The sequence below is a fragment of the Nannizzia gypsea genome, genomic scaffold (assembly GCF_000150975.2).
Source record: "Nannizzia gypsea CBS 118893 supercont1.7 genomic scaffold, whole genome shotgun sequence".
In the NCBI taxonomy this organism is placed as follows: domain Eukaryota; kingdom Fungi; phylum Ascomycota; class Eurotiomycetes; order Onygenales; family Arthrodermataceae; genus Nannizzia; species Nannizzia gypsea.
In genome coordinates, this window is record NW_003345195.1 from 73,404 (window position 1) to 100,421 (window position 27,018).

At 48.6% G+C, this 27,018-nt stretch overlaps 11 protein-coding genes across 11 annotated transcripts; 5 read left to right on the forward strand and 6 right to left on the reverse strand.

Moving 5' to 3' along the window:
* Positions 1 to 94: 94 nt before the first annotated feature.
* MGYG_07315 (topoisomerase 1-associated factor 1) lies at positions 95 to 3,777 on the reverse strand (the record flags this gene model as incomplete). The annotated part of the gene is made up of 4 exons (XM_003170023.1): positions 95 to 1,119; positions 1,171 to 3,318; positions 3,387 to 3,624; positions 3,691 to 3,777. 4 exons carry the CDS (start codon positions 3,775 to 3,777, stop codon positions 95 to 97), a joined length of 3,498 nt encoding a protein of 1,165 aa, XP_003170071.1.
* A 380-nt stretch (positions 3,778 to 4,157) lies between these two features.
* On the forward strand, positions 4,158 to 5,264 carry MGYG_07316 (fatty acid oxidation complex subunit alpha; the record flags this gene model as incomplete). Its single annotated transcript, XM_003170024.1, has 3 exons — positions 4,158 to 4,295; positions 4,370 to 4,469; positions 4,534 to 5,264. 3 exons carry the CDS (start codon positions 4,158 to 4,160, stop codon positions 5,262 to 5,264), a joined length of 969 nt encoding a protein of 322 aa, XP_003170072.1.
* Positions 5,265 to 5,626: 362 nt separating this feature from the next.
* Positions 5,627 to 7,948, reverse strand: MGYG_07317 (IBR domain-containing protein; the record flags this gene model as incomplete). The annotated part of the gene is made up of 3 exons (XM_003170025.1): positions 5,627 to 6,779; positions 6,835 to 7,359; positions 7,446 to 7,948. 3 exons carry the CDS (start codon positions 7,946 to 7,948, stop codon positions 5,627 to 5,629), a joined length of 2,181 nt encoding a protein of 726 aa, XP_003170073.1.
* Positions 7,949 to 9,626: 1,678 nt separating this feature from the next.
* On the reverse strand, positions 9,627 to 11,229 carry MGYG_07318 (actin; the record flags this gene model as incomplete). The annotated part of the gene is made up of 4 exons (XM_003170026.1): positions 9,627 to 9,759; positions 9,844 to 9,906; positions 9,985 to 10,675; positions 10,749 to 11,229. The coding sequence occupies 4 exons, from the start codon at positions 11,227 to 11,229 to the stop codon at positions 9,627 to 9,629; spliced, it is 1,368 nt and encodes a 455-aa protein (XP_003170074.1).
* Positions 11,230 to 11,529: 300 nt separating this feature from the next.
* MGYG_07319 (hypothetical protein) lies at positions 11,530 to 12,660 on the forward strand (the record flags this gene model as incomplete). The annotated part of the gene is made up of 1 exon (XM_003170027.1): positions 11,530 to 12,660. The coding sequence occupies one exon, from the start codon at positions 11,530 to 11,532 to the stop codon at positions 12,658 to 12,660; it is 1,131 nt and encodes a 376-aa protein (XP_003170075.1).
* A 208-nt stretch (positions 12,661 to 12,868) lies between these two features.
* On the reverse strand, positions 12,869 to 15,898 carry MGYG_07320 (leucine-rich repeat-containing protein 40; the record flags this gene model as incomplete). Its single annotated transcript, XM_003170028.1, has 1 exon — positions 12,869 to 15,898. One exon carries the CDS (start codon positions 15,896 to 15,898, stop codon positions 12,869 to 12,871), a length of 3,030 nt encoding a protein of 1,009 aa, XP_003170076.1.
* Positions 15,899 to 17,071: 1,173 nt separating this feature from the next.
* On the forward strand, positions 17,072 to 18,622 carry MGYG_07321 (hypothetical protein; the record flags this gene model as incomplete). Its single annotated transcript, XM_003170029.1, has 1 exon — positions 17,072 to 18,622. The coding sequence occupies one exon, from the start codon at positions 17,072 to 17,074 to the stop codon at positions 18,620 to 18,622; it is 1,551 nt and encodes a 516-aa protein (XP_003170077.1).
* Positions 18,623 to 19,341: 719 nt separating this feature from the next.
* On the forward strand, positions 19,342 to 20,523 carry MGYG_07322 (60S ribosomal protein L13; the record flags this gene model as incomplete). Its single annotated transcript, XM_003170030.1, has 5 exons — positions 19,342 to 19,394; positions 19,536 to 19,569; positions 19,758 to 19,804; positions 19,881 to 20,039; positions 20,113 to 20,523. Exons 1-5 carry the CDS (start codon positions 19,392 to 19,394, stop codon positions 20,521 to 20,523), a joined length of 654 nt encoding a protein of 217 aa, XP_003170078.1. The 5' UTR covers positions 19,342 to 19,391.
* A 516-nt stretch (positions 20,524 to 21,039) lies between these two features.
* MGYG_07323 (hypothetical protein) lies at positions 21,040 to 23,005 on the reverse strand (the record flags this gene model as incomplete). Its single annotated transcript, XM_003170031.1, has 2 exons — positions 21,040 to 22,048; positions 22,119 to 23,005. The coding sequence occupies 2 exons, from the start codon at positions 23,003 to 23,005 to the stop codon at positions 21,040 to 21,042; spliced, it is 1,896 nt and encodes a 631-aa protein (XP_003170079.1).
* Positions 23,006 to 23,274: 269 nt separating this feature from the next.
* MGYG_07324 (hypothetical protein) lies at positions 23,275 to 24,207 on the forward strand (the record flags this gene model as incomplete). Its single annotated transcript, XM_003170032.1, has 1 exon — positions 23,275 to 24,207. One exon carries the CDS (start codon positions 23,275 to 23,277, stop codon positions 24,205 to 24,207), a length of 933 nt encoding a protein of 310 aa, XP_003170080.1.
* Positions 24,208 to 24,540: 333 nt separating this feature from the next.
* Positions 24,541 to 26,863, reverse strand: MGYG_07325 (hypothetical protein; the record flags this gene model as incomplete). Its single annotated transcript, XM_003170033.1, has 6 exons — positions 24,541 to 24,621; positions 24,676 to 25,859; positions 25,911 to 26,042; positions 26,098 to 26,217; positions 26,284 to 26,415; positions 26,476 to 26,863. 6 exons carry the CDS (start codon positions 26,861 to 26,863, stop codon positions 24,541 to 24,543), a joined length of 2,037 nt encoding a protein of 678 aa, XP_003170081.1.
* Between the last annotated feature and the right edge of the window lie 155 nt (positions 26,864 to 27,018).

A 27,018-nucleotide genomic window follows, 5' to 3' on the forward strand; every position in this document is an offset into this window, starting at 1 on the left:
TTGGTGAGGGGAGCCGAAAGCTAAAAAGTCCCGAAACGCCGGCCAAGGATAAATAACTAGCAAGTATATATCAAAGTCATTAAGCAAAGGCCGTTTACTCTGAATCACTGTCAACCACGAAACCAGCCATCACCTTTGGCCGTCGCGTCCGTGTCGTCATGACGGGCTCATCGTCTTCATCGTCGTCATCAGGATTGTGTTCAGCTGTAGCCATAGGTTTCGACGGCCTGTCAACCGCAGTTGATGTCCACTGGAAAATAGGGGCAGGCGACTTCTCTCCCATATCGAATATGAGGTCGTCCTCCGTAGACGTGGGCGGAGTTTGCGCTTTACGCCCAGGGGGGCCACCCGATTCCTCGTCTTCTTCGCTCCTTGCGCGCTTCCTGTGACCACCATTTTCATCTTCGTCGTCACTATCATTTGAGATGGCCTGCTTCCGTTTCCCCTTTGCTTTCTTAGTAGTATTATCCAGCTCATTGTTACCAAAGCCATCAATGTCCATAGCTTCCTCTACACGCTGAGCCTGCTTTTTTCGTCTTTCTGCCTCTCGAGCAAAAAATTCTTGATCGGCTTCATCGTCAGTTTCATCATCACTGGCGTTAACAAAAAGGCTGCTCTTGATTTTCCTCTGCCGCTCAAGCGCATTCTGCTCACGAGCAAGCCGTCGAGCGTTCAAGGTCTCCTCATCTAGCTGGTTGTCTTCATCGTCGCCTGCCTTTTTACGCCTCTTCTGTTTTAACTCCTTCAAGACTTTTGACTTTGAACGGGGGTTTGGAGGGAAAAGGACTTCGTCAAGGCCAAGTTCCTCTCCCTCAGAATCATTTCCAAAGTCAACCTGGGCTGTAGCCTCGTCATTCATAGCTTTGCCAGCTACGCGTTTTCGGTGTATGAGTTTATGAGGGTCGACACCGTCAATTTCAGTGCCAGGGTCATCACAGTGTTTCTGGATGGAGCTGCGTGTTTCCTCGAGTTCTGTGGATGAAATAGAGCCTGGGATGCTCCAAGGGGTACCCAGTACATCTTCACCCGCCAGTTCTAGGCCAGCCAGAGTGAAAAGGAGGCGTAGGTGACCGTTTTTGAACATTGCCGTTTTATGCTTCTCGCCAGGAGCCGAGACTTCTATGAAACTGTTAGCACCGGTAAATTCAAGGCGATTCTCTAACCACATACCTATTGCGGGTGTACTTGATGTGATATCTGTCATATCGGTAGCGTCTTGCGTTCCCCGCGCTAGATCTGCGAGTTCCCAGCTCTTCCTATCCTTAAGTGCATTATCAATGACCCCATATAACCATCGAACCAAGTCCTCGCAGTTATCTGCAACTAAGACCGAGATGACGATTCGGAGCTTTTCGTCTGCGGTTCTAGTATAATTGTGCTTTACCTCCAATTCCACAGCAGGTCGAGATGCCACTGACACAGTCTGTTTCTCATGACCATATTCCAAATAGTGTACCGTCGCAGGAATCTTGCTGAATAGTAGTTCCGTGATCAATTCTGGTCGCTCATCAATCTTTCGGAACATTTTCTTTAGGATTTGGCGAACAAGTTCTTCCCATTCTCTGAACTCAGGTCTTGAGGAGAGTAGGCCATCAGGCCCCTTAATCATCCTAGTGAAGAGGGCAATTATATCCAACCTAAACAGCAACACACTCACATCCTGTTTAAATGCAACACGGTAGAAGAATCTATGTGCTCGTTTCAGTTGTTCGGCACTCAAATCGCGATAATAGGACGTCAGCGCAACAAAAGTGTTGACAGAGTTCTGAGTGCAAAATTTATTGCAAAACCGCTTGAAATCGAAGGATCTCTCTGCGACGTTGCGGACGGCTTCCGCCCTGTCATTTGCTTCTTCGTCCTCTGAGTTACCAAATCCGCCGTCTTCTTCCTCCTGGTTCTCCTGACCCTGGTTTTGTGCCTTTTTCTTCCGTCTTGATATTCGCTTAGAGCGGACTTGCATGTCCACATTTTGTTTTGAATATTGCTCCAACATGCGCAGGAAAACATGGGCAAGCTCTGTGCAGGCATCAAGATACCAAAACCCTTGTCCTTTATAACCTCTGAGGGTGGATAATATTCTATCATGGGTTGATTCTTCGTAGAAAATGCGGCTAAGGATATTCTCAGCAATTTCTTGATCGTCCTCCAGAGAAGATTTGCTCATTTCTTGAACTGTAAGCAACGTTTGTGTGAAAGACAGCATTCCGGCGTTGAGGTCCTGCCACTCTTTGTTATCAAGGCTGGTTTGCATATATCGATTCAGGGCTATAAAGGTTTCCTGATTTAGAACGCTTGCTACTAAAGCAAAACTATCAGGTTCAATGTTCCTCGCGGAACCAGTGGCGTTCTGGCGAGCTTCCTCCTGCTGTTCACGCCGCGCCCTTTCAGCGCTTAAAAACCAAGAGCTGACGAAAAAGAAATGACGAGAAGAGGTTTCGCCCAAGCGATCAGATTCTCGTTCCATTGCTTTTCGTATGCTAGTCATCAAAGGATTGAACCCTGAGTCAAGAAACTCTTCAACAAAAAGTCGAAGATAATTGAGAGCAGAGGAGGTCAAGTGGACTTGCACATTGAAGTTGTTCGATGTTTCATCAACCACTGGCCGTTTCCCTCTTGGTTTATTCCATTTTTTGGTTTTATCCATTTTATCAAAGGCTGCTTGGTCATTAAGCAGAACATCTTGGCCCGATACAGAGGACATCTTTTCATTATCTCGTTTTACCCAAATCATAGTCCCAAATCTACCATGACGAGTGGGGGCGTTCTTTGAGCGATCACGGTTTAAATTGCTTTCAGCATCCATCAGCCCCTTCAGCTCGTCAGTGCGTGTTGCACTCCGCTGGTTATCGTCCATAAATAGCTGATGCACGTCGACACCCTTGATAAGATGAAACAATATCTCAAGCAGAATGACATCCTGGAAGGTAAACTCTTCTCCAATATTTGAGCATAGTGTAAGAATGAGGGCAAACACATCTTGGTCATGGAATGCACTGATTGTCATTGACCTCGAAGCCTCATCCTCGTCTCCTTCAACGGCTAGATTTGCGGTCACGCCTAGAACTGCCACATTTCTAAATAGATATAAGACAAGTTTTAGAATGCCTTCGTCTCGGGATGATCTTTCCGCTCGGGGAGTTGTTATACTTGGGAGACCAATACGTATAATCGATCGGAGGATTGATTTCGAAGCATGGCCAAGTATTCCTTTTTTATAGGAAATCTGGGCAAGTTGAAGGTAGGGGGTGTGTCTGTGGTGATTAACGGTCATCTCGCTATGAATTTCAACCGGCCATGTCAACGGGACAAGAAGCTCTACTGATCAAATATTAGCCATATCCTAAAACAAAATGAATTCTTCATATGAACTGGAAGGTTAGTCTCACAGCATGCTAAACTTATTCTTGATTTGTACTTGTCCGTCGGCTTAACATCATCCCATAGAGCTAAGATTTGTATTAGGTCACCGTTGACAAGGTTACTCTCCGCAATGCACCTCGCGACGTCAAGCCGATTCAATTTCTCGTCGTAGAATCGCAGCCATTTCTTCAGGTCACGCAAGCAACCCAGGGCATCGTCTCCAAGCATATATCGCCCAGCTTCATCGTTCGCAGATCCACCGAGCTACAATGATTTAGTCGGTACTGGCACAATAAGGATAGGGTTCAGAATGGAAGCAGGCTATCATACCGCAGTCACCAAGCCATAGATAAACGAGCGCACTTCAGGGTCAACCACCTGGTCGCCCGGCTGCGCTACAAATGGCTCAACATCCATTTTTTCAAATAAAATAGGAAATCACATATAGCATTTCGTCATTAAAATGCCATCATCCTGGCTCGCGAGGAATGGGTTCGATACCATTGTTTGTCCTCTTTTACCGCCTGTCGTCGAGTTATTTTCTTCAATTAAACGCCAAACGCGCAAACGCGTCAAAGCTTGCGGCACGCGTCACGGAGCGCGGCTAAACTATATCCCGCAACCCCCGAAAATAGCCGCTTCCCAAGGAAAAGTGACGTCGCCGAGGTTCAAAACCACGTGAAGCCGCGCCAAAGCAACTCCCCAACAGGAACAACTGAAGAAAACACAGACTTTGTGTCCCTATTCCACCCTGGTTTGCTCTTATTCTGTCTTTAGATACATTAACTAAGCCCATCATGTTCCGAAGTGCGGTTGCAGGGCGCCTGTTGGCGACCACACGGTCAATTGGCGGGGTTCGTGCCTTTAGCTCAACTCCTGCTGCCCAGGTGGCTGCCGAAGTCAACAGCATAGGAGTCATTGGTGCCGGACAAATGGTATGAACACTTGATCAATAGCTCCATACAACTTGCAAATAAAGAATTTTATTGCTAATGGCTACTTTACATAGGGATTGGGAATTGCATTGGTTGCAGCGCAGAAGGCGAACATTCCAGTTACTTTGGTTGATAACTCTCAGGCGTCTCTAGACAAAGGACTCAAATTCGCGGGTGAGAACCGCACGATATCCCTCTACGGATTGAACAAATGGAATATATACTGATGGGATCGTAGAGAAACTTCTTGCCAAGGATGTTGCAAAAGAGCGCATCACCCAAGAAACCGCCGATAAAGTCCGCTCAATGCTGACACCTACCACAAAACTCGAGGATCTATCAAGCTCTGACTTCATTATTGAGGCTGTTCCCGAAATTCCAGACCTTAAGACAACTATATTCTCCAAGCTCGTTAAGATTGCTCCAGCTCACGCCATCCTTGCTACCAACACTTCCTCCATCTCAATCACTCGAATTGCCGCAGCAACCACTGAGGATCCTAAAGACCTTTCTGGCCCATCTCGAGTTATTTCTACTCACTTCATGAACCCTGTCCCCATTCAGAAGGGTGTAGAGATTATTACTGGACTCCAGACTTCTCAGGATACCATTGACACTTCTCTTGAATTGATGAAACGTATGGGTAAAATCGCCGCTCGATCGACAGACTCACCCGGCTTCTTGGCCAATCGAATCCTTATGCCTTATATCAATGAGGCAATTACTTGCTTGGAGAATGGAATTGGTACCAGAGAGGATATTGACAGCATCATGAAATATGGAACCAACGTCCCCATGGGCCCCTTGACTCTTGCCGATTTCATTGGTATTGACACTTGCTTGGCCATTATGAACGTCCTACATCAGGAGACTGGTGACAGCAAGTACAGACCCGCTGGTCTGTTGAAGAGAATGGTAGATGCTGGCTGGGTGGGCAAGAAGGCCGGAAAGGGCTTTTACGATTATTGATTGTGCACGGAAGGTCAATCGCTTCAGTCAAGCGATGGTGTGAAACAGCTGTTAAAGTTTGTAATTTACATAAAATAGATACTCCAAGCTATACCGAATCAATCTACGGAGAATATAGAACTACATTGAAGAATAAGCAGTTCAAGAACTCGAATTTTGCCATTTTTGGATACCGCAAGTTTGGGATTGATTTTGCGGGAGTGGAATACGACCACTATACATCGGGGAAAGATATTTCAGAAGCTGACGAATAACAATTAGGGTATAACATGACCGTATATATACAAAAAGAGATTCACTCATCAACTCATCCCATCCATCTATGCCAGAAAACACTAGGCCTGCACTCCTACACTTCGTAATTATCGATACAAAAACTGCGACTGGCTAGAAACGTGCCTTAGACCGTTCCTTGACATGCTCCTCGATCGGCTTCCTGGAATCACATCGCCTCCAGTCTTGAGAGCATCAGGCCCGGAGCGCCTATACCCAAACTCAGTAAAAACTGGGGGCGGTGATAGAGGTGATTGAGGTGTTTCTCTGCCACTTGTAACTGAATACGTTGTGCCTGAGTGGCTAGAGTTATTTGCAGATGAGTATCTGCTGCTAGAAGTTGCCGTGTCCTTAATGGCGTCGGGGCCATTAATCAAAAACATCCTATGCTCTTCGAGAAGGCCGTAACGTTTTTCAACGGCAACCTTGAACCATCGGCGATCCGAGATTACTGTGGAACTCAGTTCGTAGAGGGTAAAGTTTGTCTCGCGCTGTAAATCCCCCAGCTTCTTCATGATGCCACTTTGGAGTGCCGAAGATTCCAAGCTGCCATGGTATTCCAATTCGCTCATCTCCTCCTTATGACTTTTATCCAGTGCATCTTGCTCTCTCTTGTGCGACGCGTTAAGTTTGTCAAGTATTACCTTTTCTCTTTCCTCCCTGTTTGGCTTGCCCTTTAAATGGCGTTGCATTTGAACAAAATTGTCATCTTCATCTTCCTCCTGGCGAGTGCGGAGTTCAAGCTTTGTGGCGTTTTGTCGAACCTCCAAAGCGCTTTTACGAAGCTTAAAGTTCGATTCATAGGCTTTTTCTAACTTCACTCGCGTCTGATCAAAATCTGCTTGCTTTGAAACAGCTGCGACCTGGATCTGCTGTGCGCTATCCTGATGTCTGTCAATGATCATAGACTGTTGGATCTTGTTAATCTTAGCCAACTCTCCCTGGAGCTTCTGGATTTGGTTGGCTATGGATATAAGGCGTTTCATTTCTTTGTCGTGTTGAACTCGGCGTCGTCCGTCATCTTGTCTCCTTTGTCCGTCGCCGTCTGGGAGTTTTTGGGTATCTTCCTTCCGCAATCGCTCTTCAACTTCTCGTCGCTCGCTGCGCTCGTTTTCCTTAACAATGGCAGCGAGCTGGGCCCTTTCACGATGCATTATTGTATCGGACTCCGCTCTAGATTTTGTTCCATATTGGCTGGGTTGAACGCAGCCGCAAGTCCCACCTCTAGCGCCGCAGAAACAACTGTGTACGCATTCAGTTAGCTAGTCTCATAGAACGCAGGACAGATTTATCCTACCAAAATTCAGCACCGCAGTGACAGACCACAGACCCAGAGTCAGCAGTTAGATCGACCATAGCCTGACACTTGTAACAACGTCTCCAGCCATTCGAGGCGATACTGTCTATTCTTTCCGGATAGGGGGCCTGCGGGCAGTGTTCGTTGTTTTGATGGGCTGTCCTTTGACAGGCAGTACAGATCGACCACTTGCATATTGGGCATTTCTGTGTCGGAGCGCCCAGTTTGATCTTCTTAGGAGGTATCCATTTTCCACAGTTTGGAGAAGGACAGTACCATCGACTCATCCGAGGTATAGCGTACTCTTGTGCCTTTAATTTGTATTCCTCCCGAAGTACAGAATCCACATTGTGTAGGATCAGTTTTGTAGGAATATCTTCGAGGCAGCATTTTGGGGGGAACTTGCTCTCGTTATTTATGGCAGTTTCTATCATGCCAGAGAAGCATGATAAACAATATTTGTGTGAACAGCTTAAAGGGACCAGGTTCTTGTCGAGTAGCTCGACAAAGCAGCTTGCACATTCACTAAAATATCGGGTGGTTGATTAGCGACTAATCAAACAGCATTGGTGACAAGGGAAAATAGCAAGGGTAGACACAGAAATACTGACCGAAAATTGTTGCGTTCTAGAAGCCGAAGTTTGAGGTTCTTTGTCTCTTTCGTTGCTTTGTGGCCCATGCGGCTAAATGTCGCTCCTGTGGCAGTAGACTCGGGTGATAGACATCGCTCCAGATGGTTGTCGCGAGTGTGATCCTTTACTGCAGGTGCCTGAGTCCTAACCGGCAGTGAGGATCGGTCATCCCCTGTATATGATGATGGTGGTGGCTGCGACCGTCCATCTTCATTTCCACTGTGTCGGTCGGCAGACCTCGGAGGCTGCTCTGTCTCCAGCGGCTGACTGATAATTTGTAAAAGTTCTGGAGAGACATCGTCGGGAAACACATGGAGTTCCTGAGGGCATGGCCGATCCGCACGGTGAGAGGGTAGCTGGCCATTGTCAAGCAGTAGATCCTCTAACCCTACCAGCTCAGGCCACTCCGCAAGCCGGTCAGCATCGTCCACTAGACCTTGCAGAGGAGCTTCGAGATCGCGAGTTAACTGAGGAACCGACATAGGGTAATTTCTGAACAACCAAATGTCGTTTTCTGGGGTTCAACATTCACCAGCAGGTTCATTCTACCAAACCAACACGGCCGACGGAGGTAGTAAGAACACTAGATTTCAGCGACAATATCCGGCGACAAGTCTTGTGAGAAGAGGTATTAAAATCGCTAAACAAGACTCATTCACGTGGGGGGAAACATAAAATATAAGAGTAGAAACTCTTGGGGCGCAACCATGGTCGTATAAATCTGGGGGAGCGGAGTCTGGAGATGGACCGAAAGCCAACTGAAGGCCGTCGCTAGGCTGACAAAACGAACGACAAGAGGGGCCCCAAGGAGGGTGAGGCTCGCTAGGCTCCAGCTGCCTTGACTCGACCGCATCAAAGTTCGTTTATTTATGGAATCGGATGGCGCCGCTTGGTGGTTGGTTGGGCGTTGTCACTCCCTTGAAAGCAAAAAGAAGCCTTGTATGTATCTGTATGGTGGAGGACAAGTGCACCCCTGTCGGCAGGGGCCTGCTGCCAATCGATCTTTACGCATGGGATTGTGCGATGGAAGATGTAGCAACGAGCGGTGATCAAGCATGCATGATGGATGCAGCGCTCCGTACCTTTGTTAGACCCTGAGTCGGCACCCTTTGTGAGGGATAAACAGTTTACACCGATGAAAGGTACTGAGCAGATCATGTACTCCGTACTATGTAATATGCACGACACACTCCTTGGGGCTGTGAAGGGAGCGCCTCTGACATGTACCAACGGCCGGATTGCAAATGAACCAAGGGGCAGCGTGAGCTGAACGCAGTTTTGTGTCAGATAGGAAGTCCGATAACGAAGCTGGACCTCGTATGTCGCCTTGAAAATATTTCTTTTGTCGCCCCCTGAACACCGAACTGGTGTGTCGCAACCCTAGACTAATATGAGAGCGTCGAAGTTATTTTTTATGTAAGACGTCGAAGGTTGATCTAATTGTTATATGTACTCCGGCTGGTCTGTTGGCTGTGTACCGGCGTGGTGGAAATACAGCTCCATGTCTAACAAGGGGTCAGGAACAGCGTCTCAGGCACACCTATCAGACAATACCCGTTTCTGGTTGAACCATGATAACGAACGGCCAAGCTGATATTGTGATCATGTCCTGCGTATGTTTGCTCAAGGCCGGCATTCATCCAGTCACATGCAAGGAGATATCGTGCTAGAGCAGCCACAATTCTCAGCGTGGAGGTGGTGGATAGTTGGCAGCCCGGCGCCAGTTCCTTATCGAAAGCTAGACTGGGGTTTGATAGACTAAGGGGTTGGATCGGAAAATTTCCAAGATGGCCCTTGGTGCGATAACAGTGCAGAGAGTTCCATATCCACCAGCTAAATAAGTTGAAACTGTGCTAATTGGCATCGCGTGCGCCTTGCCGAGAGGCAACGGCCGTCAGTCGTAGCAGTGCGCAGTTCCATTATTGTTATCCACACCAGTCCGGCGCACGAGATCTGTTATTTACCAGGTTATGATATGACAGGGAGCACAGAATTGGGTTGTTCGTCCGATCAACCCTGCGAATAGAAGCTTAACTAAATGGCGTTTGTACGGTTCAAATGTTCTGGATTGTTGCGCCGGTGGTCAACCGCGTGTCAAGTCGTAAAATCGGACGGGCTTCAGGAATGGTTAATGCCCTTTGCATACTTTCGGGCACACTTTCACCCAGTAAACTTTTTCCAGGCCCAGGCTGAACCGTATTCCTGGTATTGTTGCCGAGTAATCGCAATTTCTTTCATGGATTCCAGGTTGGTCGCCAGCCTAGATGCCCCTAACCAGGTTGAACGGATGGGACTTCTCGAGACGTCAGCCATTGGGTTCTAGAAATATTGGCCGCAACTACAGGAGCGGGGAAAGAAGGGTAAGGGGCTTGCTTACTCCGGGCCAGCCTTCACGCGAACGACACACTCCGTGGGCGCTAGATGCCGGACTCCAGTTTCCCTAGGGTTGAATGCATTAGCAACCTGGTCATCCCGGGGTTTCCCCTTTTTCTCGATGCAATGCATAACAAGAACTTACAACCGCTCTATAAACCCTGGGATCAATGCATTCCCCCCAACAACAAAGATGTTTGCCAGAAACGATGGATGAAGGCCCGTGGGAATAACAGACAAGCATTGCAATATCATATCAGCTATCCCTGGTTGTTGGAGTCCAATATCCTGGGGATTAAACAGTATCTCTGGCACAGTAAACCGCTCATTCCCTAGAACAAGAACATCCTCTGCTGCGGAGGGATTAACCCCAGTAATGAGTCCTTTCCTTTTCTCAGCAGCCAAGAGGCTGTCGTGCGGCCGCATATACCCCTTTTTATGTGCACCTGGGTCCGGTAGAACATAATCAACCACAATGTCGGTGGGGCCATCTTTCCGTCCTTTCCACGTTTTTTCCATATCCGCGTTGAAATCATGACTGACATAGCAAACTGCTTCTTTAACACTGTTGATAATGTGTGTTTCATCCAGCATATTATATTGTCGAATTGAAACCAGTTCCTTCAGGTAATTTGTAAGATGCTTCCCTCCAATATCAAGTCTCCGTATCGCTCGTTGGATCGGACGTCCTTGGTATACGGGAGTTACAGTCGTGTGAGAATAACCCGAATCGACGACCAACATACACTCAGCTGGAATGATTGGCGAATTCGTATCCAGGCTAGGGGGGTCTCCGAAGAGGGATCGGACCTCGTTCCAGGCATTGAGGCAGGGAGCTACGCATGCGAGGCCGCTCGTAAGTATAAGAGCTTCCATAACATTACTCCAGTATAGAATGAGGGTACATACCCAGGTACCGTACATACCCACCAAACCCCCATTCCTCCATAATCATTTCATCCATGTTCTTTTGTAAGCTGCTCAATGCGTTTGGGGCCTCGGTTAACATCAAAGTTGTTCCTAAGAAGTCCGAACATTGTATCTCTGGCCTACGAGCTGTCTTCTCATCAAAAAAGGTATGTTCCCATATCTCCCGTTGGGCTTCCCAATTGACCAGGTATCCCTTCTCAACGGGACGGCGGAAGCTAACCTCATTCCAGTCTGATATGTCGGTTTCGAGCTCTAGGCCGGTGTATATATGATTATCTCGAGTTTTTGCAAGTGCGTTTGGGACAACCGCGCAAGAGGCGAGGGGATCGGAGCTGGACGTCGGGCTATATCCCGCCTTCAAGCTATACCCCCCATTGTCGATGATGAAGGTCCTTTCGGGAAGCGTCTCCGATGCGGGAGGTGCAGTTTTGGCAGCACGGGAGGGTTTAGCTGGAGCCATTATTACCCTCAAGGTGAAATATTCAGACCATACTCCCGGTATACCTTCAATAGCTATGAAATTATCTCGTCGTCGTCGTCGTCTATGAAGTGATTTTTATAAAGTTCCAAGGTTTAAAAAAGAAAAACATAGCACCGGAATGTTATTTATCCTCTCCTATCGCTTATCTATGCATGCTTATATAATAAACTTTACAGATATAAAAAAAATATATAATAATATTATACCGCAAGGCAGCGTCCATCGATATCAATATAGATTGTGAGAGTCAGAAGGGATATAGGAACTCAGAAAGCCATCATGGCGGGCGACAAGAAGTTACTGGTTCTTTTAGAATCAACACTGGGGCTTTCTTCACAATTTATCTCGTCTCTCTCGCTCTCCGCTGCATCAACATCCACCGCAACACCCCGCAGCGCAGAGGAAACGAACAAGAATCTCCCACTCCCGCTACTCTCAGCCGCTGCCCAGACCCTCAAGTCGCATACGGGGAAGATCTCCCTCTTTGCAATTAATACCCCATTTACACCATCTGCAATTACGTCGGTTCTTTCGCAAATCAATGATTCAGCTCTCCCGTCACTGGTCACAGCTGCCTTGCTCCTCCACCCGGACCATTATACCAAAATGTTTCATGGGGAAATCAGCTCATTGGTCAAGTCAGCTCTGAGAGAATACATCACGTTGATTAGCGAAATTAAGAAGATTGCGATGGGGGATGGGAAAACTCTGAAAGAAGAGGATAAAGTGGCAGTCACAACTGCCGCGGGGAGAGTCTGGAAAGTATGTGACCAGCTTGTGGCTGTGTCTACGGATGGGGTTGTTGGGATGGTGATTCAGAAGGCGAATGAGTTCTTGGAACTTATACGTGATGGTATTAAAGAACTGGAAGAGTGGGATCCAGAGGAATCAGACGACGACGATTGGGGCCTAGGAGATGACTTTGCCGATGAAGCAAATGATGATACTGAAAAGGATGGAGACGACGATGAGGGTCGTGAGGAGATGGTTGCCATGTTGACTGGGGAGAAGAAAGAACTACTTCGCCTACTGACTCCCATTGCTAAGCTCTATGTGGCCGTGACCACACAGCGGTTAAAGCCACTGAAACTGCAGCCTATCCTCCCAAAGCATGCTTCCAACCTTGATAAACTTACAGATCAACTCAAACAGGTTGCAGACCTTGTTGACGAGGCTGCTGGATCTCTATATGAACATGATACCCATGCCGTGGCTTCTTATACACACAAGTTAAAGAGTTGCGCCATTTCCACAGTTCAGATTGTTAGAAAACCATGGTACCCCGAGAACAGTGTTAGCCCTTCAGCTGATGAAGAAGCTGAAACTGAGGATAAATTTTCAAAGTGGGCAACAGTTTGGTTGAAAGTTGTCGGCGAGTTGGGGAAGCCTGGTGCTGCCAATGGAAAATAATATACTCCTCGTATGAGTTTGAGCCATAGATTTAAATGAAACGAGGTTTAGTTGATGTATTCGGCGTACCCAGCCTAACGTACATAAATTGATTCAGAGCCTACCTTACCCGAATAGAAGAGTATATAATGTACAATATTTTGATTCCCCTTCCTCAGAAAACTTGCCCATTCGTAAAAGAGAGAACAAAAGCCACCCACCATCTCATTCACTCGCTGGTCTTCCATTCTTTCATCTCGGCTTCACTAATTCGATTCTTCAAATGGTCTAGTATCGCTTCAGTTCCCTTTGAAACAATCTGCCATCTAGGAACCCTAAACCTGTTCCCAGCAACCTCGAAACGGCGCAATGCATTCATTCCCGGAGGAACATCATCAACTCCCAGAAGGCCAGCTCTCGGGGGCAGGGCATCGATATCATTGTTTGCTACGTCAAGGACTTGCAGCCCCTCAACAGCCTCATATGAAAGACTGTCAAATGCATTCTCTGAGGCGAGGAAAGTGACTAGGTTAGGGTATGTGGCGCGCATTACTGGCACAGGCCCCTTGAGACGATTAATTGAGACGTCGAGAAAAGAGAGTGAAGGAGCCGAGAGGTTGGCTAAAAGCGGCTCTAGGGATGTCAAAGCTGAAGAGGATAGGGTTAAATTTTGCAGGTTCGGGAGGGATATGGGTGTACTGAGCTCTGTTCGGCCGATGGGGTTATTAGATAGGTCCAGGTCGATTAAAGAGTGAGCTACGAGCGAGAGAGCCGGTACAGGGAATTTTTCAAGGCGGTTCCGTTGGAGGTAGAGACATCTGATATCGGACTTGGCGATCAAGGGTTCAATATCCATTGGCTCTAGATCGGAGAGATTTGTCGAAGAGCGATCGAGAACACCGCGTTGTTTTACTCTCCATGCATGAGTGATAGTGGCCGTGGGGCTTTCTGGTGCGAGTGTGAATTCTGTTTGGACGGAGCCTTCTTCCTCATCCTGAGATGGTTCCTTGACTTCACGCCGACTGTTAAGTTCTCGCTTCAGATCATCGGTATCCATGCTTAGGAACTTCTTCTCGCGGAGAGGGTTATTGGAAATCCGGAGAGTAACAAGGCTCTCCATGGAACCGATGTTATCATCGATCAGCCTGATATCGTTGGTTGTAAAATCCAAATGTTTAATGTTCGCCAGATCCGCCAGTCCTTCTGGCAAGGCAGACAGGCGATTCTCCGAGGCAATTATACTCAACAAGGACTTCCACGATGATATATTAGGGATAGCCTTCAGGCAATTCTGTTCTATGAACAGCTGTTGCAAGTTCGGCAACTCGATGGTATCTTCAGCAGATAGCTCATCCAGATTATTCGTTGCAACATTTAATACCTGCAAGGTATCATGACGCTTAAAGGACTTTGGAAAGAAGTGGCCATCTAGCCTGTTCTTCCAGGCGTTGAGTTCTGTCAGGGGAAGATCCTTCATTACCATCAACGGGAGAGAAGGGAGCCTGTTCTCGGAGACATTCAGGATCCGCAGCGCTGTTAGGTCTGCAATTGAATCAGGAAGCCCGGTAAGACAGTTCCCATGAAGATCTAAAACTTCCAGTTTGACCAGGCGCCTGATATCAGAGGTCAGCATTCCGGACAAATTGTTCTCTGCAAGCTTTAGTTCTGTCAGACTCCGTATGCTGAATACAACGTCGAGGGCATCCATGCTATCCAGCTTATTTTTCGATAGGTTCAAGGTACGAAGGCGTTGCAACCTTCTAAGCCCCGTAGGTAGACAAAACAGCTTATTTCCGTGCAAGTCAATGTGCTCTAGGCCGCCGAATTGAGCATTTGGGGCGGGTTCATCTGGGTTGAACTCGGTCAAGTCCACATCGGGAAAGGCCTCATCCGGGAGTGAAGTCAGCTCGTTATCTGCAGCCATGAATTTCACCAGGTCGACGTTTTCGTACCAGACGTCATTGCTGTTTGGATCAAAGGTATACATGGTCATGACCTCATCGGGGATAGCGGCCAGTCCCATGGCAGATATGTTCAGAAGTCCTGATTTCCTGGCAGAAGCAGTTCTACTCTGCAAGGCGGCACTTGTAGGTTCCATACCGGATAGCTGATTGAATGGATCCTTCAGGTTGTCTTCCTCAAGAGTATCTGGAGATTTACATGACGGTTCACGTTGTTGTTGTTCTTGCTGCTGCTGCTGCTGCTGCTGAGCTGCTTTGCGAGCGGCCTTTGCCTTGGCTATACTCTCTCGAAGGGCACTTGATGATTTGGCGGTCTTCTTTGGTTCTGGTTCCTTGGGCGGTACATCATTTGCCGTGTATCCGTCAGATGTGATAGAAGTTCTCGGCGATCGTTTCGAGGTTGTAGATGTAGGTGAGGTAAAATTTGAAGATATGGTAGACGGTGGCTTCCTTGTCTTGGGGATTGAAAGGGGTTCAATTATGCCAGTAGGCTCTGAATCTGGGGCTTCTCCGAAGACCTGACCCAGGGGCGGCATCGTTCTCGGCTTTCGTGATATCATGCTCTGGCTCTTCATCGGCTGGCGGGTGGCAGCAGCGGATACCGGCTTATGTGGAGGCAACATGCTAGTTTCCGTCTCTTCGATACCCTCCTCACTTGTCTTGAGCATACCGTTCCTTATCGATGCAGCAGGTGATCTTATATACATGCTAACTGACCTCTGACCCACAGGACGCTCGCGTGAGGTGCTAGCCGCAGAAGGGGATCTGGGCATCCTCGCATTCCTTGCTGAGGGAGCAGGAGATAAAGGTGTTCCATTCAAGGACTGCCTTGAGGAAGACCTCCTCAGCTCGCCAACGAAGCCAGATTTTCTTCTACCGGGCGAGGGTGAGCCGGGGATCTGAGCAAGTGTCTCAATGGTCCGGTCTGATAGGGAGGGTCTGGGCCCATTGCGCGAGGGGCTGCGGCCCTGTCGGGTATCTGCCGGGTCGAGGAGCGACTCGTTCAGGTGATACTGCTTACTGAACGATTGAGGGCGCAGAGGAGTGGTCGCAGTCGAAGTCGCATTCGAGTTCTCGTGGTGTCCGTCCAGAGGGTCCGATTCACTCGAGCACGCCGGGGAGTAGGGCCTGTTGAAGATGTCCTCAGACGGCCGCCGAAGCCTCGATATCTTGAGTCCCGCATCTGCCTGCAGCCTGTCCCTTGAGGGTGACGGCCTTAACGACCTCGAGGGCGTTCCCGTGGGCAGAGGCAGCCGTGAGAGCCGCGGACGGCCGCTTGCTGCGGTTTTGTTGTCCATGGTAACTGAGTAGCTGTAGCGGAAAATAGCCTCAGAGCTAGGGTCGAACCATGGAACGGCCGTGTCTGTGGTCCCTATCTCTCTAGTCGAACAGCGGGTGGGAGACGCTCTAACAGTCTTCCGTCGTCGTCTCGGTAGTATTAGTGCAGGACATGGAGTTGGACGGCTGGAAGTTGAAGCTCCAGGGGGTGGAAGGGGGAGACGAAGCCGAGCAAGGGTTGGCTCGTCCGGCGGTGATAGTTAAATATTACTACTAGCCGTGCGGTTACCCAGTTAACCTGCTGCTTAGACGGTAAACCCCCTTTTTTTCTTTTCTTCTTGCATATTTGTTATCTATTTAGTTATCCACTAGCTAGCTAGCCTGGGCCTCTATAGTTGCCTTTATCATACTTTATCTGTTTTGATATCTGATCCTTCGTTGGTGGAATATATGAGACGCAGCTCTCTGTGCGAGGTTAAGACAGTAGAAATTGATACGGCAGCAGACAGCGGCAGAGACCGAGAGTAGAGCTGTAAAATATAGTAACCTAGACAGGTTCATGTACGTGTTGGTCTAGCTAACTGTTATCTATGCCTATATCTCCTGTGTTAATCCTCAACGGCCACGGTCAAACGGGTGTTGACTGACAGCCCCTTTGACAGGGCCTCGGCTGGGACACTCTTCCTACGAAAAACTCGTAGAAAAACACCTGCCACCGACCTCGCCCCGTCGACTTCTTCCTCCCCATCTGCTTTACCCCCAGCTCTATGCATGCCATCTCGTCGTCTTCATCTTCGTCTTCGTCTTCGTCTTCGTCTAGGCCAAAAAACATGCATGTCACGTGACGGTTGCCCCAGCCTTCGACTTTCTCTTTTTCCACCAAAACAACCAAGAAAGACGCAAAGACGCAAAGAAGACGAAGACGAAGACAAGGAGAGGAACCAGCGGCAACCACCGACTTCACCTGCCATCGCCAGCTGTCGAGAGGCCGAGCAGGCTTGCCATTCACCACTGACGTGTGCACGGGACGTCTGGCTGCTGAGAATACTCACTGGCCGGAAAGAACACTGGCCGGAAAGAACGCTGGCCTGGCACTCCCCGCCGCGGTCTTGTCGCGCAGACAGCCAGCTTCACCGTCACCACTCACCACCTTGGAAGACCTGCGCAACCCAAAGGCTGTCCCTGCCAGGACCATGGACGCGCAGAGTGATACAGCTGCCAGAGCCGGTCAGGCTAGGCCGTCTCTCTCACCGGCCGTCGAGATAGCAGTTCCAAGCACGCCGACTCCAGAGCTGAGCAGCAGCAGCAGCCCTGCGCCCGACTCACAGGCTACCCAAATCCAGTCGCAACCTGACCGCGTCGACTCCGAGAAGCCCACGATAGCTTCACCAGCAGTCAGGCAGTCATCTTCGAGTATGACGCCTCCTCCGTCAGCTCAGGCACCGGAGAATGTGTCTACACCATCCCAGCGCGCTCGTTCTCAGTCGCACCCCTTTCTTGCTTCGCCGCCATCCACCGTCAACCAGTCGCTGTGTGATGCGTACGGCATATCAGAGCGCCTACCCACCGTGAGCGAGATTGATGATGCTGATGAGCCCGCGCTTCGAAAGATAGCGAACGAGCTGCTTGTCGTTGCTCAGGACTTCCGCATGTCAGCAGCTCACTTCAAGCTTCAAAACAGCCTTCTCTCCCTCACCAGCAACGAGGCCGTCAAACGCGCAGAGGTAGAGCAGCAGCTCGCCAAACGCGAAGTTGAGATCCTACAGAGTGATGAGTATCGTGTTCGTCGAGGTATTGCGCAGGAGGAATCAGCACGCAGCTTTCAGAACCATGAGCTCTCTGGCGCCAGAGCCAGGATCCAGGACCTAGAGCAGATGAATGCTACACTGGACCGCAGACTTCACCGGGCAAAACAGATCATCGAGGAGAAGTCAGACCAGTACGAGATGCTATTGGAGGAGAATGGCCGACTGAAGAAGCGTATTCGAGACAACCGTGAACACTTCACTATGATGATGGACGGCGGATCTCTCCCGACAAGTCCTCGTGCTGACATACATACACCACAACGCAAAGCAGCCGTACTGCCTCCACGTCATGCTCCCCTAGAGAGCTCTCGTTCTTTCAATGGTAAACTCGGCAGCCAGGATTTGCTGGCTACTCTCCTGGCAGCAGACCAGGTCCTGCACGGAGATAGCTCACGCACCCAACCCCCTTCACAGTCCAAGCCTCGAGGGCACAGAAACTACCACACTCACACTCGTGGTGCGCATTCGATGTCTTCCTTGACCCCCATATCCCATGCCAGAATGTCGGAACCCGCTCAACCCCGTTTCTTTACTCCAGTAAACAAAAAGATGCGAGAGCCCCGGATATCCCCAACACCTGTATCTGGCCGCCTGGACGAGGAAGATGAGGGCCGCCATGACCGTGACAGCACTTTGTCCGCATCTGACATCGAGGCAGTCACTGACGAAGACGTGCCAGCGTCTCAGGCTAGCTCTCTAGCCACCAGCATGCTTCGTCGCTATCCAGGGACCAGTCAGGAGGAGCCATCGATCCCTACCAACATAGGCAAATCCAGTGCAATGCTTCAGACAAAATTATTCGGCCATGTGAAAAAGGCTGGTCTTGAGCGTCCTTCTGACCATATGAAGCGCAAGAATACTAGTTCTGAGGGCAAATCCCTCTCTCCCAAAAAGGCGAGGGGGTCGATTCCTCTCCATCTAAATGTTGCCGTCTAGTCTTCCCTCTCCGTTGCTACTCGAAAATTTTTTTCCTCCCTTTCCCGTACTCATGACTAAGCCTCGAGCTCAATTTGGCCGTGTTTTTCCTTTCTATTTTCGCTGTTGATGAATGCCTGCAGCGCTCCTTGACGATATCTGCTTATCGTTAATAATGACCCCTTCAACATGACCTCCGCAATGACGCACCCAGATAACGAAACCTGGTGATTTTGGAGTTGTTCCTTATTTCTCTGTTCTTTCTTCTTTAATGGTCAATGGTTTTTTGTTTGTTATCTGGGAATGAGCCTCTCTCTTCCAGCAGCTACCACGGTTTCTTTCATCTCTCAAGGCGGCTCCTGTATTTCTCCTGTTGAAACATGTAATCATGAGATTTCTCTGCTATTGGGCATTTACTCTGGCCTCAAACGATGTAACATAGTCTCAACCGTCGTCGAAACAACAGTCTACTTCTGCTCTGTCGCCCGTAATTCCCCTTTTTACTCTCTTGTATACTCTCTTGGTTACTGTTATTTACACTTGATACTCCATAGCTGCTTTCTAAACTATGATATCGAGAAGCCTCGGCATTAACCCGATTAGGCAGAGCTAGGGCTAAGTGGCTGACTCAGCATAAGCGAGTGGTGCTGACATAAGCATCACCACACCAAAAAAGTTTCCACCAAAAGTTGAAGAAAGGAAGAACTTCGACTTTTCCACCAAAGTCGAGACACGACCATCGACAATTCAACAACCCGGGCTCTCGACAACTTGATCACCGGCCGACACAATGGTACGTCCTTATTTTGCACTCCTCGTTGTGGACGTTGATATTCTGCCTGTGCCGTGCGCAGCCGCGACGCAGAAGGAGTCGAAGTCGCAATATGAGAGATGAGAGATTGTGGAAGCTGACCAAGGGAATTTTCGAATATAGGCGATCAAGCACAACCAGGTTATCCCAAAGAACCGTGAGTTACTGCCCTGTTGAATGAATGCGAGCTACGAAGAAGTGAGGAGAAGAGAATAAAAATATGGAAGAGCAAAGCGCGTGACAAGTGTTTTGAGGAAGAGGTGGAATCTTACTCGTATCGAACAAACGACTGCGAAGTCAGCTGGATGATTGCAACACCATTCTAATTCGTGACATTTTGAACAGACTTCCACAAGGACTGGGACCGACGTGTCAGAGTACATTTCGACCAGGTACGATATATACCACAATCAAGTACGGGTGATGGAGTGAGATGAACCGGGTCAACTAACGAATTACGCTCTCCAGCCCGGCCGGAAACACAGACGTCGTGAGGCTCGTCTCGCAAAGGCTGCTGCCCTTGCTCCTCGCCCAGTTGACAAGCTCCGCCCAATTGTCCGATGTCCCACCATTAAGTACAACAGCCGCGTCCGAGCTGGCCGTGGTTTCTCCCTCCAGGAGCTGAAGGTACATCTACATTTCTCTATATTCGATATCCATAATCAACTAGAAAGAATGCCATGGCTAACTCATTACACAGGAAGCTGGTATCCCACGCAAGCTTGCTCCAACCATCGGCATCACCGTTGACTACCGCCGTGGCAATGTCTCCGCTGAATCCCTCTCCGTCAACGTCGCCCGCCTAAAGGCTTACAAGGCCCGTTTGATCCTCTTCCCCCGCAAGAGCGGTCAGTTCAAGAAGCTCGACTCCTCCGCCGAAGAGATCAAGGCCGCCAAGGAGGGTCTCGCTAAGACCATCAGCTCCGTTCTCCCCGTTACCGACCCTGCTCGTGAGAACGCCATTTCTGAGATCAAGAAGTCTGATCTACCAAAGGGAGAAGAGAACGCATACCGCAGAATGAGAATTGCCCGAAGCGACGCCAGACTTGTCGGTGTCAGAGCGAAGCGCGCAAAGGCCAAGGCTGAAGAGGCCGCTGCTGCAAAGAAATAAAATACCAGAAATAAAAAAAGACATAAATAAATGGAAGTTCTTACGGTGTTACCCTTTTATTATGTTTTCTAGTATTCTTTGCGCCCTTCCGTTTTTATAATCCCCCGTTCTCAGCCTCCTGTGTCATGAATAATACGATATCATATGACCAAACCTATCCGGGGTCCAATTCCTTGCCGTCCAGGAGGTAATTCATTACATCGTTGGACCGCCTTTCTTCATCGAAAGGTATAAAAATGGGGAGAGTGAGCAGCCATAGTGAAGTCATGTCGGCACCGCGTTGTTTGGCCGAATGGGCTTGTTTGTATGTGGCCATGATGTAGAAATGGAAACAAATCTTCACATAATGCCGTTTACTTGGCCCCAACCGATAGAGATGGATATGCGCGTATAAAAAGCGTTATAGTGGCAGCGCATATCAAGTAGCTTCTTGTATCGTCTTATCATTAAGTAAACCGTCACTCACTTCCATTCTATATAACTCAAGCACAGTCATATGTTCAATTGGGAACAATCCTAAACAAGTCCAAATAGGATAACTATTACGGCTTCAACAGCTTTGACCAGTGACCCAATATCGACGTCAACATCGCCACCCTTCCCACGCTGAATCATCCCTTGGAACACTCGCTTCGCTTCTTTTTCTATCTTACTGGCCGCAGTACTCTTCAGTGAGGAACCAGATATGCAAATACTGGGTTCCAATTGGGGCTCACTGGTCCATAAATCAAGGGTCAAAGGACAGGATACGAGTAACTCCAGCTTATTAGATCCCGTCGAAGTAGAAAACCGGTAACTTGTACGCTCGAAATGCTGCACCAGGGCCCTGACAGCATATTGCTGCCCATCCGTATCAGGCGTTGAGCTCCGAGAGGTATCTACTCCCGCTTTCCTATGGAATTTCTTTTTTTGTTCTAGATATCGAGGGTTTTCTTCAAGTTTTTCAGATAATGTCTGCAATTGTATCCAGAACTTTGATCGTGATATTGCGGCCTCCCAGTACCGGCAGATACCCCAACATAAACCGGAGACATCATGCTGTAGCAAGAGGTTTGACAAACGAGACGCGATCCAGGTTTTTAACGGTCCAGGAACCCTAGAATTTGCCTCAGGAACAGAGATAGAGAGCACGGCTTGCTTTTCAGGGTCAGTATTGAGGATGAGGGGGATCTTGTAAAGTGATAGTGGGAAATTAGCTGGTGGTTGGAGGATGAAGTGGTATGTCTGCACTATATCTGAGGGTATCCCTAAAGCCCGTGACGGGGTCCTCACGGTAGAAGTTATTGTTTCTGTATTGAGTATAAGAGGTGCAAAAATAGTAAGATACGGGATAAAATTTTCCGGTTGTTTCATGGCATAGGGGTTCTCGGGTGGTGGTGAAGGTGGTAATTCGGGTTCTGACAGTGGTATAGATCGCTGAGCTGTGAAAGGGAGCAGATATGAAAGCATTGAAGATAGTGGTGGAGGTATCGGCGGTTTAGGGGGCGGAGGTGCGCAAGACGGGTTCTTAGACAGAAGAAGGCCACTACGTTGAAAGAATTAGTATAACGGGAATATTAAGATAGCAATATACATAGCATAGACTTGGGGCATACATTAATCGTCTAAGAGAGCTTTCGTCCACTGATTCGTGATCGGGTGTCTCCAATCGACCAGCTTCTTCTTCTAGGAGAGCAACTTCTCCCTTTAGCCTCGCCAATTGCGCCTTGAGGGAGTCTCGGAGTTTCTTCTTTTCCTGTATTTCTCTTGGAAGCTCCTTATCAGGTTCGATAGCAGTGTCTGGTTGCAACTCGCCAGCACCATGTCCGGCTTCCGTATTTTTTGGCTTCTTTGTCTTAAAGATGGGATAGAGTTCCGCTTTCTTGAATTGTTGTTTCTTTGCCGTGCCTGCCCGCTGGCTTGGACTGCCATTGAATTGCGCAATTGTCCCTCTTGGAGGAGGATCCGCTTCCGGAGAAGAAAGTGATAATCCCGGACTTGCATCATGGCTGTCCGTGAATGAATCCGGTGCTGGTACCCTTTGCTTCCCATGTGTGCCTGGCTCATCCACCCTAGATATCTCTCCAGGCAACGGCCGTTCCGCAAATGACTGCCGTCTAGAGCCAGGTCTTGATATAGTGCTGTTAAGCAGGGGCAATCCATCATCCGCCTCTGGCTCCGTCCGAGATGCGCCCGCTAGTGGCCGTAGAGGTATGCTGCCCGATATTTGGGGTGAGCTATCTACATGTTCCCCAAACGAGCTGAAATCCTGGCCAGAAGACCTTTGCGCTTTCTCAGACGCTGACCGTTCTATGACCTTCGACAAAACGTCTGGATGGTATCGCGCGAGACTCGACCGGGTTGGCGCTTGAAATGACCGACGGCTCGGGGATCGCGAAGGGCTAGTACGTCCACGACCATCTCTCCTTGTAGTATTTGACGCGCCTACAGGTATTGGGATGGAAGAGTTGGACTTGCGCCGTTTCGAGGGTGAGGGTATCATTCGGGCGCGCGCGTTCGCATCTAGTTAGCTATCCGGGGAAAATGAGCGTTCGCATACACGATGCTTCCATATATTTGATCGAGACAGAAGGTCTAAGCCAAATGTGAAAGTACTGCCTGCAATAGTTCGTAAGTTTCGAAGCTCTTTGGACTTGCATCTTCTACTCCTTTCGAGCTTCCTCGGCATCAACAAAAAAAAGAGACGCGATTGAGGACATCTGTTTGCATTGTTTGCACCGGCATCCCACTGCGAGATTGAATAACACCGAAATGGGCTTCTCTTTGCCGTGCAAGCTCAAAGTCAACAACAACCAGTCAAAAGAACAGATGGGATCCCTAGTTCTCTCCGAGAGGGGAGGGATCCCCTTGGGGGCATCTATATGCTCCCGCTGCCTTCTAATGCTGTCGACCGGAGGTTCTCGGTTCCGCGGAGTACCATCTTGGGGAACTCATGGGCCGAACCAACGGGCAGCCACACGATACCAGCATACGAATGCAAAGAGTCAGAAAAATTCAGTCGGAAAGCCAGTGCATCAAATATATCCATTGAAGGGATATTACTCCGAACTCCTGAACGCGCAGTCGCAGCCATTAAATCCTAGCCGAACGCCTCAATCCCAAACGACCAACTCGACCTCTGCTAAAGCTGCCGAAGCAACCCAATCAGAACCGCAAAAGGAGCAAACGCCGCAGGAGAAATTTGGGATAGTTTTTGGTACCCGGCTTGCTGGACCAGGTTACTCCTCAACACGCTACAATCCATCTGCTTCGCCCAAGTCGGCCTGGCGTACAATCAATGGCGTACCCATACCGCCACGGCCAGAAGAGCCCGATAACTGCTGTATGAGCGGATGTGTCCATTGTGTCTGGGATGACTATCGAGATGATGTCGAGGCCTGGGCCCAGAGAATAAATGAGGCGAAGAAACGAGATGCACCTCGCAGAGGGGGCCCAAGGAAGAAAAAGGCGGCTGGACCGCGCCCGCTACATGATATGAGACAAAACCCACGGAGCGAAGTTGACAGTGCAAGTACAAGCATGGATGATGATGGTGGCGGAAGCCAAGGTAGCTGGAATGCCGATATTCCTACGGAAGCAGATGCGGATGCATTGTTTGCCGACATTCCTGTTGGAATAAGGGAGTTCATGAAAACGGAGAAGAAACTAAAAGAAAAGCGTAAGAAAACCGAAGACAAAGCCTAGATAGAACGAACACGCATTCCATTACCAATCCCTGTGTGGGCTCATGGTTGTGGAATACTCTTGTGCTGCTATGGCAGCAACTTTGCAGGAAAGGATCTATCTCGTTAAGAGACATCAGTGTAAATAGTTTAGAATACATACTACCATAATGAATTAGACAGAGAAGCTTCAACATTAGATTTAGCCACTCGGGATGATTCGCAGGCGGAGGGAACAATGGTTTGTAAATTCTATGGCTCTTGATGAATACGGAATGAAACCTGTGAGGTAGCATAATATCATGAAGCTGCATCAAATCAGGAATTTTCCAACATTATTGAAAACATTATATTATCATTTGACGGGCTCATGGCCAGCCTCACGCAGCAAGCCCTCAAACATATCACGAAGAGATTCCGGGAGCTCAGATGCAGCCTGCGCAAGTGCGTTAGCTCTGTCACGAGTGCCGATCAAGGCAGTGAAACTCACATTATTCCTCATTAAGCCATGAAGTAGGAAAAGGGCATTTTCCCGATCTTTCGACTTCTTCAGACGTTCCGTCTTATCCTTGGCTGGCTCTCCGGGCTCTGGGTGTGAAATTGGGGTACGTATAGTATCACATAGACTCTGTATAACACACATGCTCTCCAGACAATCGATAACAGCTTGAGAGCCGGCCGGATGGGATGCTACTAAAGCAAGCGCAAACCAACCTTCGCTTTGAACAATGGGCCATTCGGTCTGAGTTATCATAGTACCAATTGGGCGTGCAATATCCTTGTGTAAATCAAATAACCGAGTAACCAATTCTTCTGTTCCAACTGGTAGCTCAGAGTTTCCTTTAAGTCGCATGAGTGTACGACAGATAGCTGCTATAGTACGCCCGATCTCCGTCTTGATAGGGGATGAGTCTGTCTTGCCAAACAAGGCAAGGAGCAGAGAGAGATAGGTACGACGACTGCCAGGTGAATCATAGTCAGAGGAAATCGGTTCTAGCAGACGGCCGATATTGGTGACTGAGGTTAATATTGTTTGGCGTGTCAAGCTCGTCGCCATGAGTTGTGCATGGGGCAGGGTGTCGATCGCCCAAAGCCGGGAAGCAGCCTTTATAATATCAGCCTCCCCGAGGTACTCGCGATTGTCTCCAGCTATTGCTAGATTCTTCAAAAATCCGAGAGAACAATGGAGGACAGTTGCCTTCGAGTCTTCGCGCTTTAGCATGGAGATCAACGGCAGGTGAACCTTGAAATCGTGTAACATGGATTTACAGACTTCATCATCCCGAGCAACGTTGCCGAGGATAATGCAAGCACATATCTTGAGGTCATCCTTTTCACTGGCTAACCATGAAATCAACGTTTCGGTCACTGAGCAGCGCAAAGGGTAATATTTCGGATATGCAGCGAGGGCGGAGATATCAGCTAGAGAGTGGTTAAGCTTAAGCCGGAGGGGTGCCATGATTGAATCGTCTCCTTTAAAGGTATCCATAAAAATGGAGAGGAGTGCTTCGACATGTCCATTTATAATGCTGAGTTGCTGGAACTTATCCTTTTGGAGGTATCCATTTAGAGCATTCAATAGACAACCATATCCCTCCCCGTGTGATTCGGAGCTTGATATGGCATGTATTATCAGAGGCAACGACTCATCGGGTGTAATATCAACAGATTGACCTATTGTGATCAGTCATGGTATTGAAATAGGGGATATGAGGCAGGACACACTTTGCTCACTCGCCATCTCCAATAGCTCGTAAGTGACCCCTAATAATGCGCTACCCTTGAGTTTCCCTGTCTCTAAAAGCTTCAACAAAACAATTGAAATGCCATTTTGAGCGACCTGGGCCTGTGCAGGGACTAAAAAGTTTCATTAGTTAGGAAATAAAGAAAAAGTAGAGAGTAATCTACCCACCGTAGTCAATGCATATATTATAGATAACAGGTATAGCAACATGAACTAGACGTAAATGAGTAATCCATTGTATTATTGGCAGGGTATAGTTCATCTCTAGCACTCTTGCTCTATTCTCATCTATTGTTGGTAATGTTAGCCCGGGAAAATTGTGGGAACCGGATGGTGCTAGATATGATTAATTACCTGTGTCTGCGCATGAATTTCCAATAAATCTCAGTGAATGTAATAGAGTGTCCTCTTCGACCTCCTCAGTTGATATTATTCGAAGGAAGTAATCCAAAATTCCACTTTGACCGAAGAATGGTCTCCATTTTGCTATATATCATCAGTAAATAATAACAACAGCTCCTTATCTAAAAAGGGAAGAAAACTTACCGTCCCGGCTCGCATCAGCCAACATCTCTGCCACCTCTGCCATGTAAGTAGAGTTACTTCTCCATAACATATCAATCTGGTCTAGCACCGCCGCCAGCCCGTCCAAGCTTGGACTGCCGCTTCTACGCTCCTTGTCCGCTAATTCTAAAGAGCTCAAGAGGTTGTGGAGTTCTTCGACATCTCCTCCCTTGAACTTCGTGCGGAGAGTGCGGATCATGTTCTCTTCTTCGTCCCGTGGGAGTTTTGGCAGGTCTCTAACAGGAGCTGAATCGGGTGATTTTTGAGTCTGGTCATCCATCTTCTGCGCAGACTCGGAAGGGTATTTATCTAAATCCGACCCTGCTCCCTTCTGCGCCGGGTTGGCCGATGGCCCAGCATTGTTATCCATGGCTCCATCCATGAGAGCTCACTTTCCTGGCGTGGATGCCTAGTTATATCGAAGATAGCGACCTAGGATGGATATAGTCGCTTCAAGAACGGCCCAATCCGCAACGACGACAGGCCGGAGTTTGACAAGGGACTCTAGACGTCTCCCAGGGTGAC